Here is a 19,562-nt window from a genome sequence, read left to right as displayed (position 1 = left end):
TTCTTGAAGAGAAAATGATGTTTGCAAAATTTCAAAACGATATCTTAAAAACTGAGGGACTAGTTCGAATATATACAGACAGACAGACGGACAGACGGACGGACAGACAGACGGACATGGCTAAATCGACTCAGCTCGACATACTGATCATTTATATATATACTTTATAGGGTCTCCGACGATTCCTTCTGGATGTTACAAACTTCGTGACAAACTTAATATACCCTGTTCAGGGTATAATTAAGAATAAATAATTCATGGTGATTTGAGATCCGGAAGAGGAAAAGGAAGGGATAGGAATTCTTAGTTGAAATTTTAAGTGCTTAAACCAGTTTATCTCGTTTTCCGGCAAAACCGCTGCCGTATTGTAAAAAGCTATTTGACAGAGCTATAGGCAATGAAAAGATCTATAACCTTTGCATTCACATATTTTTCACATTGGCTCAAAATTAATGTGAAAATTTCAAACATACGAATTTTTAGTTTTTTTTTTATCTTGTACAAAAACAATTTTAGAAAATTTGATACAAACTTACCTTCATATGTCCCAAACCCACTAACTCATTATATGTTTTATTTTAAAACATTAAGGAGAAACTTCTATACGAACTAACGTCGAAAAAATTCTAATATTCAATCAAAAATTTTCAAGACAAAATAATAAAAGTCAGTGTGTAGAAGCCGCTACTTTCTAGTGCTATAAAAAATATGTATGAAGAAAATTAAAAAGAAGACTGCATTAATGTTTTAATACTACTGTTACGGCGACATTGACGAATTTAGAGACAGCGGCTCCGCTGGCCAGGTCATGTTGTCGGGATGGAAGGCAACACTCCAGCTTCGAAGGTTTTCGATTCAGTACTAGCCGGTCGAAGCAGATGAAAAGGAAGACCTGCACTCCGTTGTAGAGATAGAAATCAAGGGGAGTAGCGCCGCGCTGTTGTTATCTCGGCTACAACCGCACCACTTAAGCGGATCTACGCCGAATCATGTAGTGGGATCTACTTTTATAATTTGCAACCAGCATTATGCGTTGGAGATTCCATATTTGAAAAAGAGTTTTGAAACAGTCGGAAATGCTTTATATACTCTAATCTAAACATCTTTTGTTGTAACGGTTTTTTTTTCAAACACAAAAGTAGACATATAGAAACAGCAAACGGCTCCATATTTTTTCTCGCCATTTTGACATTTTTCTTCAGTTAGGTTTGTCATTTCATCACGAAAAGATATACGACCCAACAACGACTCCAAATTATTAAAATTTACTATCGAAATTTGGAGTCAGTGGCCTCAACTTTAAGACAGAAATAACATCTCGAAAAAATTACGGTTTGGTGCGTTTTATGGGCCGGCGGCGTCTTTGGGCCATATTACTTTCGTGATGATCAAGACAGGCACGTTACTGTGAATGGGAATCGTTACCGCTCAATGATAACCGAATATTTTTGGGCCAAATTAGATGGTACAGTAGAGGCCCGCTAATCCGGACATAGCCTAATCCGGATTCCACTGTAATCCGGACAGGGTTAAAAAACTCAAAATTTCTATTATGTCCCTTGTAATCCGGACCGACATTCTCTATCCGTATTCTCTAATCTTCATTCGCTTTTATGCTTTATTGGTTTAATTTTTTTTTTTGTTTTTTGGAACATGTGTATTATTTGTTATAATAAACAAACAGAAATTTATAAATATTTTTTCATAATACATAGTGCTGATATGTCTTTGGTAATCCGGATTTCCTTATATTCCGGATAGGGGCCGGTTTTAATTGATCCGGATTAGCGGGCCTCTACTGTATGGACTGTGGTTCATTGTTGGCCATGATGCGGTTCGAACGGAACGGCGCCACAAGCCACACAGCAAATGTCACAATTGATTTGTTGAAAACCAAGTTTAGTGAACATGTTATCTCATTATTTTGGCCACCTCGGTCGTGCGCCGTTAGACTATTTCTTATGGGGTTACGTCAGGTCTATGGTCAGTGCCAATAAGCCAGCGACTTTCTAACTGCGTTGAATCTGTGATATCTATCCCGTATTGCATCTAAAGACATGTCTAACCGTATTTAAACATAATTGTTTTAGCTCTCTTTAGACTCAGTAGTGGTTTCTTCTCAAAAAAAAGAAAAATAGCAATATCCTCCCTCTTTTCAGCTTGTCATCTACGTTTTCAAGGATATAGAGAAAACGTATTTTCTGAACTCAATGTAAATTTGGTATACAAACTTAAGGCAGCTGGTACAAAAAGTAAAAGAAATATTATCTCAGTTTAGCATTTTTCCATAATGAATGTTTGCTTTTTCCTATTTACATCGGCATATTCAGTTTTATTGAAAAACCTACCCTTTAATAAAATCAAAATCCAAACACATTTCTATTTTATAAGACGAAATTTGAAGTACTGACTGATTCATTATTAAATTTGGAAAATCCTGATATACACATAAAGCACTTATATGCAAACAAGGATATGTGAGGTCAACGGAAATACCACTAGGGCATCCCTTTGACTCTAAAAAGTAACAGCGAAAGGGTTTTTATAATTATTCTGCATTTCTTTGAAGAAAGAATTTCAGAAGTGTAGGTAAAGCCTAGCTCAAGAGAAGTGAGCGAAGTCTCCACAAAGAGGGCGAATGTTTCGAGTTCGTTTCATTTTCTAAATGATAACCAATGTAGTTTCGAATTTATAGTACATTAATTATATATATATTTGTTCCACGCATGCCATTTATATTGAAGTTTGTACATATTAACTTAAATAATGTAGACGAGTGCAATAACTGTATCAGAACTAAAATATGCAATCGGCAGTTAGACATATGTATGTATATTGTACACGCTCTAATCCATTGCAAGTTGGAAAATATTATTCTCAAATATTAGTATATTTTTTCTATTATTTTTGAATGTTATTTAAAAAGTGTTTACATATTTACCTACCTACAAATGATTTCACCACCATAATGATGCATATACATTTGTTTGCACTTTTCTTTGTAGGCTCCTTTGTATGCGAATAGCAAATATGTATAAAAAGTTCATGAATCAGAAAAATAGTTATGTATGCATTTACGATTTACTTTTCACACATTTTATCCGCACAGTCATATGGGGAAAACACACACACACACACACGCACATACCATCAAAACTGCAGCCTTTCACTGCAGTCACGCACACCTTTCGCTAACCGAAAGTTTGGGTACAGGCGCCCTTATTACAACCAATGCTGCTTTGCCTCAGCGCTATCCTCACGCCAGTGCGAAAGCCACGAGGGCTAACGCTGACCCTCTCTCAACGTCCTTCAGCAACGCGCTTCCCGCCAAAGTGCCGCGCCTTTGTTGCAGCTGCAGCAAAAACCAAAACAATTCACCGCTACACCCCGCATACGTCTCCTCGTACGTACACGATGCTATCCGATTTCGTGTTGCAATTAATGAGTCTGCACAGTGCAGCGCTGTAACGCACTCGACACGCTTTATTCGCAGCAAACGCGAAGTTAATATATGGCAGTAAACAAGCGAGAGAGCGAAAATTATTAAAAAAAAAAAAACAAAAACAAGCGAAAGCGAGCGAATTTGAGAGCAAAAGAGAGAGCTAAAAGTCATTCGTATTTAAAGTAACGCTTACGCTCGCGTGCTCCTCTTCGCAACGAAGAGCAACACGAAGCTGCGAGTGGGTGTTTGGGTTGCAATAGTATGTCAGTAGTATTTTCTGAGCGTAAGGACAACGAAGTTAAGAAATATGAGCATACAGGTATGAGAGAGAGACAGAGAGGACGTTTATAGTGAAAATGGGAGATACAAAGCGAGTAGAGAAATATATTCTCAATATTTTGAGAGAGCGTAGGTTAAATATGCCATCGCAATTTATACCCACTTTGTCACAGCTGTTACTTTTGTACTGTCTTCTGCTTTTTTATATCGCTAATGTAAATAAAGGTCACTTTTAAATTCCTATTGATTCTTTCACCACGCAAAAAACGTATAAGAAGATATTCTTATAGAGAGTTTTGAATTTTTATACTAACTTACTTACTCTTGTTGCTATAGGTAGAGTATAAAGTTTTTTTCATCTAACGGTAGTTTACGTCACCTCAAAGTAATCGAGATAGATATAGGGTTATATATAATAATTGTTCAGGATGAAGAGACGAGGGTGTAAACATCACTGTCTGTCCGTCTGTAAAAAACGAGATATCTTGATTGCCACGCCCACAGGATGCAATTAATCGAAAACCTATAAAGTGCTATAAATAAGCTCCACAATATGAAAAAAGACTGTTATTTATGTTTTAATAGCAGCAATTGTAAAAACTGTAGGTTGGGCGTGGCAGCTCCCAATTTCAGGTAAAACCACATATCTCCGAACCTATTCGAACAATTAAAACCAAAACAGTGTGAAAATCGGTTAGCAACCACGATTCTTCTATCTTGAGTTTAGCTGATTGTTACATGAAGGTCTGGTCTGAAAACTTTCGAATTATGTTATTTATGGAGTGAAGAGGGAATGTATTAGGTGACAAGAATAACTAAACTTTCGAAAGATATTTATTTTCGAATATGTGAGATCGGTCGGTAAGTACTGTTATTCTATCTGGAGTTAAGCCGAAGATTACATGAAGGTCTGGTTTGGAAACTTTCGAATAATGTTTTTTATGGATTGAGGAGGGAATGTATTACGAAGTATGTTATTAATGGATTAGAGAGGGAATGTTATTATGGTGACAAGAATAACTAAACTTTCGAAAGATAACTCTTTTCCAATGTGTCAAACATTTAGCTTATAAGCTTTAACCATAAAGAAAGAAACCAGATTTTAAATGGGCAATTTACAAATGCTTCGAATACTTTTTTATTTAGTAGATGGTTCTGCAAAGAGCTTCTTTGTTTGCAATCGCATGATTTTTTTAAACTAGTTATAGTTAAAGCCTCTCAAATAATAGTGGTATGGACAGCCTGACTGAAGACTAGTTGAAGCTTACGTTAAGGGCTGGTTTTGAAACCTTCCAGAGATGCCTTTTATAGATTGTGAGTGTAATGTGTTTTGTGAGGTGAATGATGAAATACTTGATTGTTAAGCCTTTTGTATTATTAGAGTCATTTAGTTTATATATTAGCTAGGTTCTGATTCTAGCTAGAAATTCTTATATATATACTATATGATATTTTAGCACACGAGTCTACATGAGACTTCCTTTTGAGTGCCTAACTTAGCATTAGAGCAACAATAATTTTAGTTCTTCAAAACATATATAAAATATAAGTTTTCCAAAACAGAAGACAATCATAGCACATCCTATAATATCTTTGGCTATACTCTAATACATATTTCATTGTTATTGTGCTGTGTTTGGCGTTTGTGCTCTCTGTTCTCTTATTGTTATCGACATAGGCAACTAACTGTTGTTGCAACTGCTGTTGCCTCACAGGAATATCCGCAATGCCAAGCGAACACGCCACAAACACACACGCGCGTTTGATATGTGTCTAAGTTTATCGTGGACTCACGAAGGAGTTTCGTGTGTCGCATGCACATTTTCCCAAGCCAGCAATTTGTGGCAAGTTTCAGTTTGTGGCAACCAACGAACGAGAGCAGTTCGCAACAGCGGGTAGAACAAACGGTCCAATAACAGTTCAACAACAACGCACTAGGGCAAACAGCACTTGCTGCAAGCAAGCAAGCAGAAGTGCAGGCCGAGAGCGCAAATTGGGAGCATCAAGGCAAAGTAGCTGAAGTAAAGTGCTTCTGAAAAAATTAAGTTATAAAGTTAAACAAAGTGCGAAATAAAATAAAATAGTTACGTGTTAGTGGTGTAAACAACGGGCTTGTTGTGCAAATAAAGGCAATAACAATAACAAATGTGGTGCAAAATTAAAACACGGCAAATTTGACTCCAGATACAGACAATATTTTGTGGCTTCGACAGAAAAAAAGTCGCGAAAATCTACAAAGCAACATATTTGAAATGCATAGAATAGTTTTAGGTAGCGTTTGAGAAGTAGAAAGCGTTGCCACTTAGTAAGCGCTGGAGCTTACAAACACCTCTGCCGTGAAACCTTTTTCTTATGCTTAGCGGTTGTGTGTGTGTATTTGATGGTTTTGTAAACGCACTACTTTCGCAAGTAAATATTTGAAAGGCAACGTAAACATTACGGACAGCAGAATCATTGTTAACGCAACTATTGTGGCGACAGCGGCAGCGGCAGCACAGCCAGCCACACCATAAGCAGCAGGAAAGGCGCCTACAACCACAACGCAGGCAACAACGACGGCAGCGACGATAACAACCGACGCTTAAAAATGTCAACACTTCCGTTTTTGTTGAGCGTCGCCGATGAGCTCGATAACCTCAACTCACAGTCGTACATGGACGACTTCGGGCTGGGCTTCCATCCGCATCGCCAATACTATCGCACGCCCACCATACAATTGTCCTTGCCCGCCAGCACCGACTGGATGGAGCACGAGCGTTCGCAACGCTGTCGCTCACACAAATTCGTCTTCGAAACACAAAACAATCTAACCGCCACAGCGGAGGGCGACGAAACGGACGCCACCGATGAGGCTGGCAATGGCGGTGGACGCAGTGGTGCTGGTGGTGCGCTGGATGCTGGCGCCGGTGGTATGGGCACAGATAATGCGTACACCGAGCGCTATGGCAGCGGCGCAAGCACTTCGGCCGCCAGTCGCCAAAAGTATACGTCGCTGCTGAATTCCAATGATGAAGATGGCAATGGTAAGGGCGGCAGCGTTGGTAAGCGCAATGAAGCTGACAGCATCGACAATACGGTGCAAATGTATAATTTGTCGAAGAAGTGTTGCAAGAATTACTATCGACGTGGTGACGAACCGACATCCGGCGCCTTGGCGGCCAAAGGGAAATCCGCTGAAGGCGGCTATCGTTTGCATGCCAAGTGCATGGAGGGCGCCAACTCGTCGTCGGACGAGAGTTTGCAGAAGCCCACATCATCCATTGAGTTTTTGACGTGCTTCCTGGTGAAAAAGTCGCGCACACCCAAAGGTGCGGGCATCAGCGGCGGCAGCGGTAGCGGCAAGAAATCATCGTAGGACACGGTTACGAAGCGTCGCAGTCATTGTTTCTGAATGTGTTGTTGGGGGGTGGAGGATGTGCAGGAGGGCGCTGTGGCGAGACGCAGTTGCGGGGCTTGGTTGGGTTGTTGGCGCAGCACTTGCTGCGGTGAGCTTGAAAGTCAATGAAGTAATGGCAGCTGAGGTCAGGTGAAGGCGAGGCGAATGTGGCGAGATTGACGATTGGCGTTAGACGACTGCCGATTTACGCAGTCAGGCGGTTGTAATGCAGCACAACAACAATACATAGCGGCAACAACAAGCTGCTGTACTTTCACACTTTGTTTGGCAATGAGTTGGCGAAGCTGTCAAGGGTAAACTGCAAGGACTTCGAGTTGCTGGCGCGCCTTGTGGGATTATTGCAACAAAGCGTTGTTGCCGCTCTTGTTGGCGTAGGAAATGCGTAGTAACAACGTGCAAAAAGGCGATTTCCATACATTTGTAATGAAAGTGTAACATGCAGACGCAAGTAATTTATAAAATTTGCAAGCCATACATACGTATAAGCCTGTACTTGACACACATACAGACATATGTATACTCCCATATAGTAAATAAAAAATGAAAATAAAACTAGCTGTAAGTGCAATTATTAAAAAACAAATGAACTTATGTTAAATCAAAAAATGAACCAAACATAAACATAACAGTAACTATAACGGTAATGCATGTTAAATGAATGTGGAAGCAAAATATTCAATTGGTGCCTAAATGTTAGTTTCGTAGTGTAGAAAAAATCCATATTGGCAGCAGCAAATTAACAGTTAGCCATTGGCTCAGCGGTTTTTTCGTAAGTCTCGTAAATTTCAAGATTTCAAGCCGCAAATGCTTAGCGTATATATTTGTAAGAGTTCTTAGTGGCAGTAACTCTGAAGAATGTTTGCAAAAGACATCCGTTGCACATTTTCAGTTATATCTAATGCGTGTGTTATCGGTGAGGCGGTGTTTTGGTGAACTATGACACAAATTTTTGAAATACAATTTGGTGGCATTTAAACTTTATTTATTTCTTTTTCGTTTTTTCTTTAATAAATATATTTCCAATGAAGTTTTGTGCGTACCAAACCATGAACAGTTGAAAGTTTGAAGAGCTCTTATGCATTGTGCAATAGAACGCAAAATATTCAATTCTTCATCAATATTTTTTTGTCGTTTAAAGTAACCTCCACCAAATGTAATACACTTATTCCAACGATTTTTCGGGATTGCCTTAAGCTCCTTTAGTGAATTTTGTTTTATCTCTTCGATCGACTGAAATCGGGTTCCATTGCGATGATTAAGTCAACAGTCATGTGAAACTCTTAATTTCGGAATTCGCACAATAAAGCATGTCCACAGAGAGCAGTTAACGGTACCCTTTTTGAAAAAAGTTCAGCTTTATCAGGACGAGTCGAGCAAGAATGCGTTTCATACCTAGAATATGCACCAAAATCATTCGAACGGACTCGTGAGAGATGTCGAGCTCTCTTGCCATCTCTCTAACACTTGTCTGACGATTCCAACGCACGATATTCTCTACTTTTTTATTATATTCATCAGTTGACGAGGTAGAAGACCGTCCGGGACGAGGCATGTCTTCAACGATCTCTCGACTGACTTAAGCAGCTGCCGTAAAAAGGACAGCCCTACCAACTTAGCAAAATACAATTTTTTTTAAATATCATTTACCCGAGGAATTTAATTACTATTTCCGGGTGCCTTTTTTGTAATGTAAGCTAGTTTTTGGTTTGATGTGTTTAGTTGTCTGGGAGAATAATAAAGCAGCCAATCCGTAATAATTTGTCCAATGCTTGTTGGAGCAATAACTTGTCGCCTTGGTAACGAGATCCCTAGTGAAGTTTTCAAATTATCTTCCGGCTTTTAATTCGTATTATTCTTAAGAAGGCTAGCCTTCCTATTTTATAGGTCGTAGCATCTCTTTCAACCATTACGCCTCCCCATGTTGCTTTACAGTTTATGATATACTAAGTATGTTCTTTGAGGATGGCTAGGCTATCCGCAGCGTCAATACTAAGTCTCATATTTTTACGTTATGCAAGCAGCCAATAATAGCAGGTAAATCGGTTAATATAAACTGTGTACACCTTCATATAGGAAAATAAGGAAATTAGAAGCGTTATGTTGAAGAAATGGCTCCCAAAGGAAAGAGAACTCAATAACATTTTGGAGTTTCATCTTAGGGCACATATCCTTAAGTTCCAACCTTCGGAAAATGGAAAAAGTCGCAGAACATGCGCGGAAGATAATGAAACGCTGGAACAATATCCAGCAAATCCACTGAGTTGCAGGATAAGGCTTAATTTGGTTACCATCCCAGTGTACAATGGGCCTGTTGATGGCCTAAATGCGGCCGTTTGGCGCTCCATTTCAAACAAATCAAACCATGCTCATTGGATTAAGCCCTTCGTTAGTTTTTTCAAAACTTTTTATCTTTCAGTGCTGCCATAAATTTGGTAAAGAAAATATTTTTTCTAAAAAATCCTTTCTTTATTTTCCTTAGAGAATTCTAAGGCAAAATTTCCAGTTTTTTCAATAATAAGTGACTTGTATGAGTTCAGCCTCTTCAGCCTCTTTGTGTCGTTATTAGAAGGATTTTCTTTTGTAATGTACTTCATGCTGATAAGTCTATTAGAGAGTTTTTTCGACCATCCAAACTGATCGATCGGAAGTCGGCGAGATATCTCGCCGATGTTTGGTATGATGCAATCTACGAAAATTGTTCAAATCGAATCACTTTAGCACTTATGTAGCTACCATACAAACTGTTTAAAAGTATATTAGCTGGATAACCTGATATTTCTATATGGAATAAATATTGTTCTAAATTTATAAGCTCCATTTTTTTCTGAGTTCTTTGAAAATACAATATTTATCCGAAACGATATATTTTTTGCTTTTTACCATACTTTTGATTTTGACATATGTATTCTTGAATATACAAATATATTTTTTAAATGTAAAATAATTTTTGCAGCTTCATTCTTATTAGAATAATATTGCTATTGTCGCCTTAATTGTTTTCCATTAAGTTGGTAATTAAATACATAGACCCAGAGCTGTCGTATGCCACATCGCATTTACAGGGATGAGTTCTTCCACACTTATGCTTGTGTATTTATTCGTGTCGTACTCGTTAAATGAATTTTCATCAGACTGGAAATTTCAACCGCATATAAGTGAAGTTTGGTATTAGAGAAAAATCATACTAATTTTTATCATAATTTTTGTTAATTTAGGTCGACGAATACTGAATTGTTAGGAGCTTAGACCACAAATATACATATGTGGCGCATATAAACATGTTCGTATGTGTTTAAATCTACAAGGTCTGTCGCAAAAGAAACAGGACTGTTAAAAAAAACAACAAAAAAATAATATTTTTCAAAAGTTATATCTTTTTATTCAAAGTAGTTTCTTTGTGCTTCGATACAGCGTTTTGCCCGGTCAATTAGCATTTCAAATGAGTGTTTAAGGTCATTTTTATATTGATTGATATTTTTACTTATAAACTGTTTGAATAAAGTCATCCAAGATCTATAGCTAAAAATATCAAGCTTTTCAGAGTTCATTCGTCAAATCAGATATGTATTTTTTTCTCAATCTTTTTAAAGATCTCAATTTCTGGAAAAAAAAATCGCTGTCTGGCTTCTTACTAAGACGATTCCGAGAGCAATTATTTGTTTAACTTCTTTTTTTGTCGAACTTGTTTATATCAGTCTCAATATGATTAGATTAAGTAATGCTTCAGGGTCTAATTTACCTTAAATAGTGAACTGCACCCAAGCCGAAAGCATAAGAGTTTATTTATGAATTTTCACGCCTGATATACTACTTATGAAAGGTTTTATGGTTCTCAGTAATACCATTTCGTACTTGATTATAGCACCACTGTACTATTAGATCTTCGAAGCAAAACTTATATAAGAATTCAATTTATAAGGCAATTACGATCATTATAATACGCGTCGTTATCGCAGGACTGTATTAGATCTTCGAAGCAACAATTCCATAATGCTCTAATTTACAAGGCTTTCCGAAGATTAGTTTCTGAGTCATGGAGCTTAAATTATGCTATGTCGATATATGTATCTAGAAGGATGTATTTGGTTTTTCAAAATTTGATTGACTTCAAACATTTTATTACAGTATTAATGCTTTAAAGAATTTGCGATGCTGTGTGCGGGTAACAAGAAGTGATGTTTGAAAGAAATTTCCTGTGTATTGTTTACTACGACCACGAAACATAATTTTTCAGCAAATCGTGTTGTTGTTGTTATTGTTATTAATTTATAATTTGAACTCATATAAGCAACGGAGAAGACTTCGGCGTATTATGTCTCAATTATTGTGCACTTCGCTTTTCTTTTCTTATAGTATTTATGGTTAACCGCTTGAAGTAACAAGAAAAAATAATGAAATGCCAGTTAAATAATAAACCGAGATATGCATATTTGACATGCTACAGTTTTTAATACATAAAACAACTAAATAAAAATAAAATAATTACAATAAAAAAGATAATTTTTGTACCTTCTTTTATACCAAGAACCAGATACATGTGTTTTTATACCAACAAATAAGAGAATTTAGAGCAAACAATTGCGTCGTAGATTTAAGGCGCAAAGTCAAGTTTAAGTGCACTCAATGAAAAAAATAAATATTAATTCTTATATGTATAAATAAGCAAATAAAATAATGACAGCATATAAGTACATATATATGTATGTATATGTAATCAAAGCGTTGCAGTAGTTGAAATGCTTAGAAATTAGGGTCAATGTAAGCGAGCATTAATATTAAGCTTGAATCTGCAAAGGACAGCAGACATAACGGTGTATATGCATGTGCAATTGCAAAGAAATATATATGTATATTATATATAGACAAAAGGATTTAAACAATGAAGATCTAACTGGCACATTGCATTGCTTTGAGGGAAAGGCGGGAGCAAGGATGTGTATTTAGAAAGGCAGTTGAAGGCAAGGCATGAGCCGCCAACCTTGTTCCCTTTAAAGGATTCGTAGACATGTTATGTTCATATGTATGTGTAATTGTATATGTATGTGTTATTATATATGTATATATATTTGTATTTATATATATAATTGTATATATGTATATTAGTGTGTATGTGTTTATATGTGTAATTGTATGCAACGAATAATGCTGTAACGGTAATTGTAGCGGTAATCGCATGACTCGTTGCAAGACGACGCAATCTTTAACAGTTGTGCAAAAACAACAACAAATACAACTATTGTGCAAAAAGTAGCGCCAAGTGGTGTTTCAACTGAAAAGCTCCGCTATTAGACAGTCAGAGAGTCATTAAGGCGAAAGCCTTACAACGTTTGACATTTGTTTGATTTAATGGCAGCGAAATTGCGATTTGACGAAATCAATTTCGTGCACTCAAGCGAAAATTTTTACGTTCATGCATGCACAAACACACATATGTATGTATGTATGTATGGATTTTAAAAATATTACATTTGTTGTTGTTTTTATTTGCGCATGCAGTCAAGCGCTGCAACTCAAGCGAGCGAATCAAACGGAATGCAATCGAGCGCGTTGTGGTGACATGGAATCGATGTCACTATTTTGTAAACAAACACACACATATACACGCATACACATGCATGCACATATGCATGTTAGTAATTTATGAACTGAGGCAATGCATAATAAATAAATGCTCTAAATAAAGTGAATTAAGTAAATAGACTAAATCAAAGTGAAATTGCAAAGCAATAACTAACAACAACAAAAACAAAAGCAAAAGCAAAATCAAATGCCGACAAGTCATATATTTATATCAAAAAGCCAAGAAGCACGCCACTCACATTTATACAGAGTGTAAACACATACACATATACATGTAATACAGTTAGTCACCCATACTAGCAGTGAAGGCTTTCAGGCAAACAAGTCAGTGGAAAACCAAAACAAAAGCGCTTAAAGCCGGCTTATCACGGCAGCAAAAACACACAGTTATGGTAAATGAGACAAAACGTAATAAAAAGCAGAAAAACAGAGAAAAAAAACAAATGTAAACAAGTAATAAAAGCAATGCAGATAATGTTAGGGAAAATGCTTCGGAGCCTATTGAAATATTTAAGCAAATAAAGTGGATTTATGGCGAAACAAAGTGAAGCAAAGCGCAAAGCGCAAAGAGAGAAAAACACAAAACAAAATAATGACAGAATATACCAAAAAATATTAATAAGTAATAATAATGAAGTAAACATAGGCAATACAATGTTTGACAGGATTTGCCAGGAATTCCTTTTGACAAAATGGCATTACAGCAATTAGTAAAGTGAATATAAATATTATATTTTGCAAGGAAATACTAAAAAATACTTTTGCGTCAGCGAGAAATTAATAATAATGCGGCATATGTAAAAAAATAGACATATATATGATATATATGTATATGGCTGTACATTAGGGTGAGCCAGAAACTCAATTAAAAGATCAAATTGAGGGAGCAAATTTGATGAAAACGAAACTACAACAAATAAACACAACTTGACAAAAGATGTCAGACACTTTTTCGCTAAAAGACAATTACAATACTTTTGATTTAAAATGAAGAACAGAAATATAAGATTTTTTTTATTGTTTTTGGATTAACATCTAAAAGGAAACGTCGGAGATCCTATAAAGAACATATACATATATGAATGATCGGAATGGCGAGCTAAGTCGACTGAGCCATGTAACAGGCATTTGAAAAGTCCACGGCCTACCATCGTTGAACACGTTTCTTTGGCAAAACTCGTTTTTTTTATTCAACATAGTTTCCTTTAAGGGTGATACGCTGATTGTAGCGACCCTTAAACTTTTCGATACCATTTTTGTTGTACGATTTGCTCTTTGCTTCGTAATAGGCCTCAGTTTCGGCGATCGCACCGCTTCATGAAAATTTCTTCACAGCGAGCATTCTTTTGAGATCTGAGAATATAAAATAGTCGCTAGAAGCCAGATCTGGAGAATACGGTGGATGTGGAAGCTATTCGAAGCCCCCAATACATGGATTTCAGCTATCGTTTTCTCTGACTTATGACACGGTGAATTTTTTTAGTGAAACATCACTTTCTTTTTTTTCAAATGTTGCCAATTTTCGTCGATTTCGCCATTCGTATGGTCCAATAACGCTATATAATAGCCGCTGTTGATGTATCTAAATTTTTCAAGGTAGTCAATAAAAATTATGCCCTGCGCATCCCAATATATAGACATTATAATCTCGCCAGCTGACTGTTGCGTTTTTTCATGCTTTTGAGCGGTGTTCTTCGTATACAGTTCATTCGAATGACTGTCAATTGCACTTCTGAGGGAAATGATCGTGCCATGTTTCATCCGTTGTCACATATCGACGGAAAAACTCGGGTTTATTACGTTTGAACATCTCCAAATACTGTTCTGAATCATCAACTCGTTGTTGTTTTTAATTAAAAGAGAGCTTGCGGTGCACCGACTTTTCACAGAGCTTTCTCATACCCAAATATTCGTGAATGATATGCTATATACATATGTTTAGTTGTTATCTTTAGAGTGCCTATTTCCTCGAATAACTTCACTTTACGGTCATTCAAAATTATTTTGTGAATTTTTTTGATGCTTTCGTCGGTAACAACTTCTTTCGGGCGTTCACTTCGAACACCGTCTTTGGTGCTCATTTCACCACGTCTAAAATTGGCATACGAATCCTTGATGGTTAATTTTTCTGGGGGTTAATTTTTCTTTCAAGTAGCGTAGATCGGGGACTTTTCAATTGACTTGTTATTTATTTGGAAAACTCGACACCTATCAAAATTTAGCTAAATTTTTTTTACAGTAATATTTTTTTTTCGCACGTAGGTTATTTTTAACGCCAGAAACTCGATAGCTTAACCTATATAAACTTGTTAGTGTGGCTTATGGCTCACCCTAAGTTACATTTTATGTGTAATGACAACTGATGTTGAGGTTGTTTGTGTTGTAATAAGTTTCATATGAAACGTTAACGTTAACAGAATTTTTTGAAAATATATTAAGCAAATATTTAAAAGATAATACCATAGAGTAATATAGTAAATTAGGAAAAACAGCATATAAGGAAGCCCACAGATGAGGAATATAAGAAAACCATTACATTCCAAGATATATTCATATAGGTATTCATCGCTCTACGCCAATAAAGTAGAAGAAAATACATCTTTTTCACATTTTAAGTTGGTGTGGTTCTAATAAAACAGAATACTTGGCTTGTGGTTTTATTAAAAATATTATTTTTTAAGTTTTTCGAAGAAAAAAATGTATTTTGGACGGAGTTCTTAACGGCCTATTCACAAATTTGCACAGTTGTGACTGAGAGTTTAATGTACATTTTCCAAAAAAAAGTCAAAAACTAAATGAAAATAGTTTCAAATTGAAAAAAAAAATATTTTTTTATAAAAGTGTTCCTTTTCTTTAAAAAAAAGTGTCTAATGAATTCAACGTTTGTATCAAATTTGTAAAAAATTGTAAACATTTGGACAGCTGATTATTTTTACAAAAATATACTTTTCTCCGGATACACAAAACGATTTTTTTTTTTCAACGTCGAAACGTTGAAAAGTCATAACCTCTAAAGTTTTCATATAAAAATACGGTCCAATAATTTGTCTCAAAGAATACAAAAAAAAAAAATTTCCTAACCAAAAAAATATTTGAATGTAAATTTTGGATGGAATGACCTATATATATTTTATTATCAAATTACTTTTTATAAAATTTGTAATAATCTGCGTGCAAATATTTGTGTTTACCTAGAAATTTTATATGAAAAAACGGCGAATAACTTAATATGTTAATTAGTTCAAAATATCACAAGAAAACGATTGTTATTGGTGATAAAGCCACTCATATCTCTCATATCTCATATCATCTTAAGACATCTAACATATACACCGCACAGAAAGACCATCCAGATATATAAACATACATGAAATGAAAATAAAAAAAAAATAAATTAAAAAAAAATCTTTTATTGAAACAAAAATGAAGAATCATAAGAAGAATAGTTTTCTTGAAACATTGTTAACAAATCTTAGTAAATAAAATATCGATTGTTAATAATAGAAATTTTAGTTTTTAGTAAAATTTAATTGCAGCGTAGCATAAATATTTTAGTGCATAATTTAGTAAATATATACTTACCAACATATATATATATATATATATATGAATTAAGAACATTAACAAGTGTCTATAAAGTAAAACTTCATTTTAGTATTCTAAAGTGCATTCTAAATATTTAATCACATTTGTATAGCGATATGTATGTGTTTATGTAACGGTTTTACTCTTTACAAAAGAAAAACAAAAAATAAATTGATGCGTTAGCAACTTACGATAGCAGTCGATTTTCCAAATAGTTTATTAAGCTCAACATATACACGCATACATACTAACTTGAGTATACTCTAATGAAAGTATAGAAATATTGATTTAAATATTGCAGTGTTGCAGATATTGTGCTAGATGGTATGTGTAAACAAAGTAATCGGTGTAGAGTACTTGCCAACATTAGGATTTTTGATTCGTAGTGTTTAACTAAACACAAGCGTATATGTAAGTAATACATAAATATTGTATAACATACATTGGGGTATACGTTTTTTTCCGAAGTTAATTTTTGGTTTTGCAAACGTCAGCTGAAGTTTCAATTTTGGCCTTGAACAAGAATGCAAATCTTTGTGTTTAAATTATTTCAATTTTTGCCTTGAGTATAGTAAATTTTGTGACTCTACAACTTTAAAGTAGTGATATTTTAACAAAAAATTGTCCGCTCTACAAAAAAGCTCTTAATAATTTTTTCCATAAAACTACTGCTTTTAGAGTTATATACGGTTAAAGTTATACATCAAATCCCATGACAAATTCCAGTATAGTTCACAACTGCAAGAGAGCACTAAGCTCAATAAAAGACAAGCTCCAGCTAAACTTGATCTGGGTTCCCGGCCACAGGAACATTTTCGGTAACGAAAAAGCAGACGAGTTGGCAAAGGCAGGAGCTTTCCTCAATGAATCCAAGGCGCGTTCATACAAGTGATTTTTACAGGCTACGTTGCTCATACGACATGGTGCACTCTATAAATGCATAACTTCAACTGCGTATAACTTTTAATGAAATGTTTTTATGCAAAAAATCTATAATATATTTGTAGAGCCGTATGTTGTGTATTTGTATATCAACCTTTCAAAGTTGTATATTGTCAACTAAAATACAAAATAACGTAATATCACTTTTCATAAGCTTACAGGCGAAGGAAAAACGATATAATAGAAAAAACTTATATTGAAACAAAATTTTTAGTATGAAATGGTTATATATTAGTTATAAAGGTTATATATTGGTTACAAATTGGTTATATACTGGTTATAAAATTGTTATATATTGGTTACAAATTGGTTATATATTGGTTATAAAGTTGTTATATATTGGTTACAAATTTGTTATATATAGGTTATATATGGGCTATTTATTGGTTATATATTGGTTATATCTGAGAGTGGAATATGAACATTTTTTGCTACATAACGAGCTTTTCATTAAGAACGCTACAAAAGTACATTCAATGCCATTTTCGATGGTTTTCAAGCATAAATCGGCCGACAATGCTGCAATTTCACGTTCGACATTCATACGCGGTTTATCAATCGCCGATGGCTTGTTGGCATGGACCATAGACTTGACGTAGTCTCACAGGAAATAGTCTAACGCCGACAAATCGCACGACCGAAGCGGCCAATCATTTCGTGAGATAACACGTTCACCAAACTTGTTTTCAATAAATCGATTTTGACATTCGCTGTGTGGCTTGTGGCGCCGGCCCATTGGTACAACATATTGTCCAAGTCCATATCATCCAATTCCGTAGTCAAGCGGCTTCAGTTCTTGCGTCAATTTCATCTTGTAAGCATGTGAGCCAAGATCTATTCGCAAAATTCGCCACCTCGACGTCACAGAGTTGCCCAACACTTGAGAACGATGTGTGAGAGACAGATTTGAGTCTTCTTCAATTGATGCGCTAGCAGCAGCAATATTCTCGACACTACGGCCACTTCTTTGTTTCACTGGAACTGGAACGTTTTGTCGATGCCTGTGGAATTGTGGAATAATTTTTCCACTTGACGCTCAATTTTTGATCTGACAGGACAATTATAATGACTATAAATTGAACGTAGCATTCTTAAAGTTGAGGCCACTGACTCCGAATTTCGATAGTAAATTTTAATAATTTCGAACCGTTGTTGGATCGTATACGAGTATCTATCCATAATGAATTGGAAAACCTTACTGAAGAGAAATGTCAAAAGAGCGGAAAAATATATGGCGTCTTTTGTCGTCCCTATCGGTCTACTTTTGTAGTGTTCCTATTGAAAATTGAGTTAAATCTTATTTGCTTTGGAGATAAAAAAATTAATTGTAGGATCAAAAATTCCATGTAAATAACTAGGGAAAAGTAAATTGATTTGGACACGTTTGTAATTGAAAAAAAGGAAAAAGTTGTTAACGTTGAGTCCTTTGTTTGGAGCCCAAACTGAAGCCCCAGAGGCGTGCACAAAACTACAAATCCACATGGGAAATAACGTACACTCTAATGCATTCACATAAAGCTAAATATTGCTTGTAAAACAAGCATCTAAAATTAATTACTTAAAACTTAAGTCTTTACTTAAACATAACCTAAGAAAAATGTTCTCTAGAATATAGCACGAAAGTTAGATATTTATTGTAACAACGTCGGCAAATCTATTTGAGCGTAAAAATATGCATATCAATTAGAAACATACTTACGAGAAACTTCCACGTTAGAGCCGAAAGGAAGCGCTAAGTTCATTTTACATAGAGTTAGAAAGTTCAACTCATACTTAAGCTAACGCCATCTACACACATACATACATACATATATATTATACGTTTACTCTACTTTACTCATGTGCACGCAGACAAACACATATTTAATACTAGCGTAAGAGGTACTAAAAGTAACGGTGCACACATCTACTTATGTATATCATATACTCTATGTTATCAATGTATGCGTTAAGTGACTACAAAGTCGAAAATATTGAAATAAATACCAAAAAAAAAATAACGGTAAAAATATGGAAAAGGTAGACAATTTGTGATTATTTTTCTGTGCAAAGTACACTTAAGAGAAAAGCGTTGGCGCTTGTGCTGCGACAGGCATTTACTAGCTGAATTTCCTTCTCATTTCCGGTCGAAAATTTCAAGTGCAGCCAAGACAACGGTTGACGGACGGACTGGCATACGCCAACGCCAACTCGGCCACTTGGCGCACTTGCACTACAGCAGCTGCCGCAGGCCAAATACACACACACAATCGCGCATATATACTTTCTCACACAAACACATACCTACTTACATGCATATAAATGCCACTTCTGGTTGCAGTTTCTGTGTTTACATCT

General features: G+C 35.5%; 2 protein-coding genes across 2 annotated transcripts in view; one reads left to right on the top strand and one right to left on the bottom strand.

Moving 5' to 3' along the window:
- Positions 1-19,562, bottom strand: part of LOC126761350 (transcription initiation factor TFIID subunit 4) — a 239,487-nt gene that overhangs the window by 101,021 nt on the left and 118,904 nt on the right. The window lies entirely within an intron of this gene.
- Positions 5,594-19,247, top strand: LOC126761359 (uncharacterized). Its single transcript, XM_050477458.1, has one exon. The coding sequence runs from the start codon at positions 6,309-6,311 to the stop codon at positions 7,074-7,076; it is 768 nt and encodes a 255-aa protein (XP_050333415.1). The 5' UTR covers positions 5,594-6,308; the 3' UTR covers positions 7,077-19,247.

The sequence above is a fragment of the Bactrocera neohumeralis genome, chromosome 6 (genome assembly GCF_024586455.1).
Source record: "Bactrocera neohumeralis isolate Rockhampton chromosome 6, APGP_CSIRO_Bneo_wtdbg2-racon-allhic-juicebox.fasta_v2, whole genome shotgun sequence".
Taxonomy (NCBI): domain Eukaryota; kingdom Metazoa; phylum Arthropoda; class Insecta; order Diptera; family Tephritidae; genus Bactrocera; species Bactrocera neohumeralis.
The sequence above is the reverse complement of the archived record's forward strand: the minus strand, read 5'-3'. Positions and strand labels throughout refer to the sequence as shown.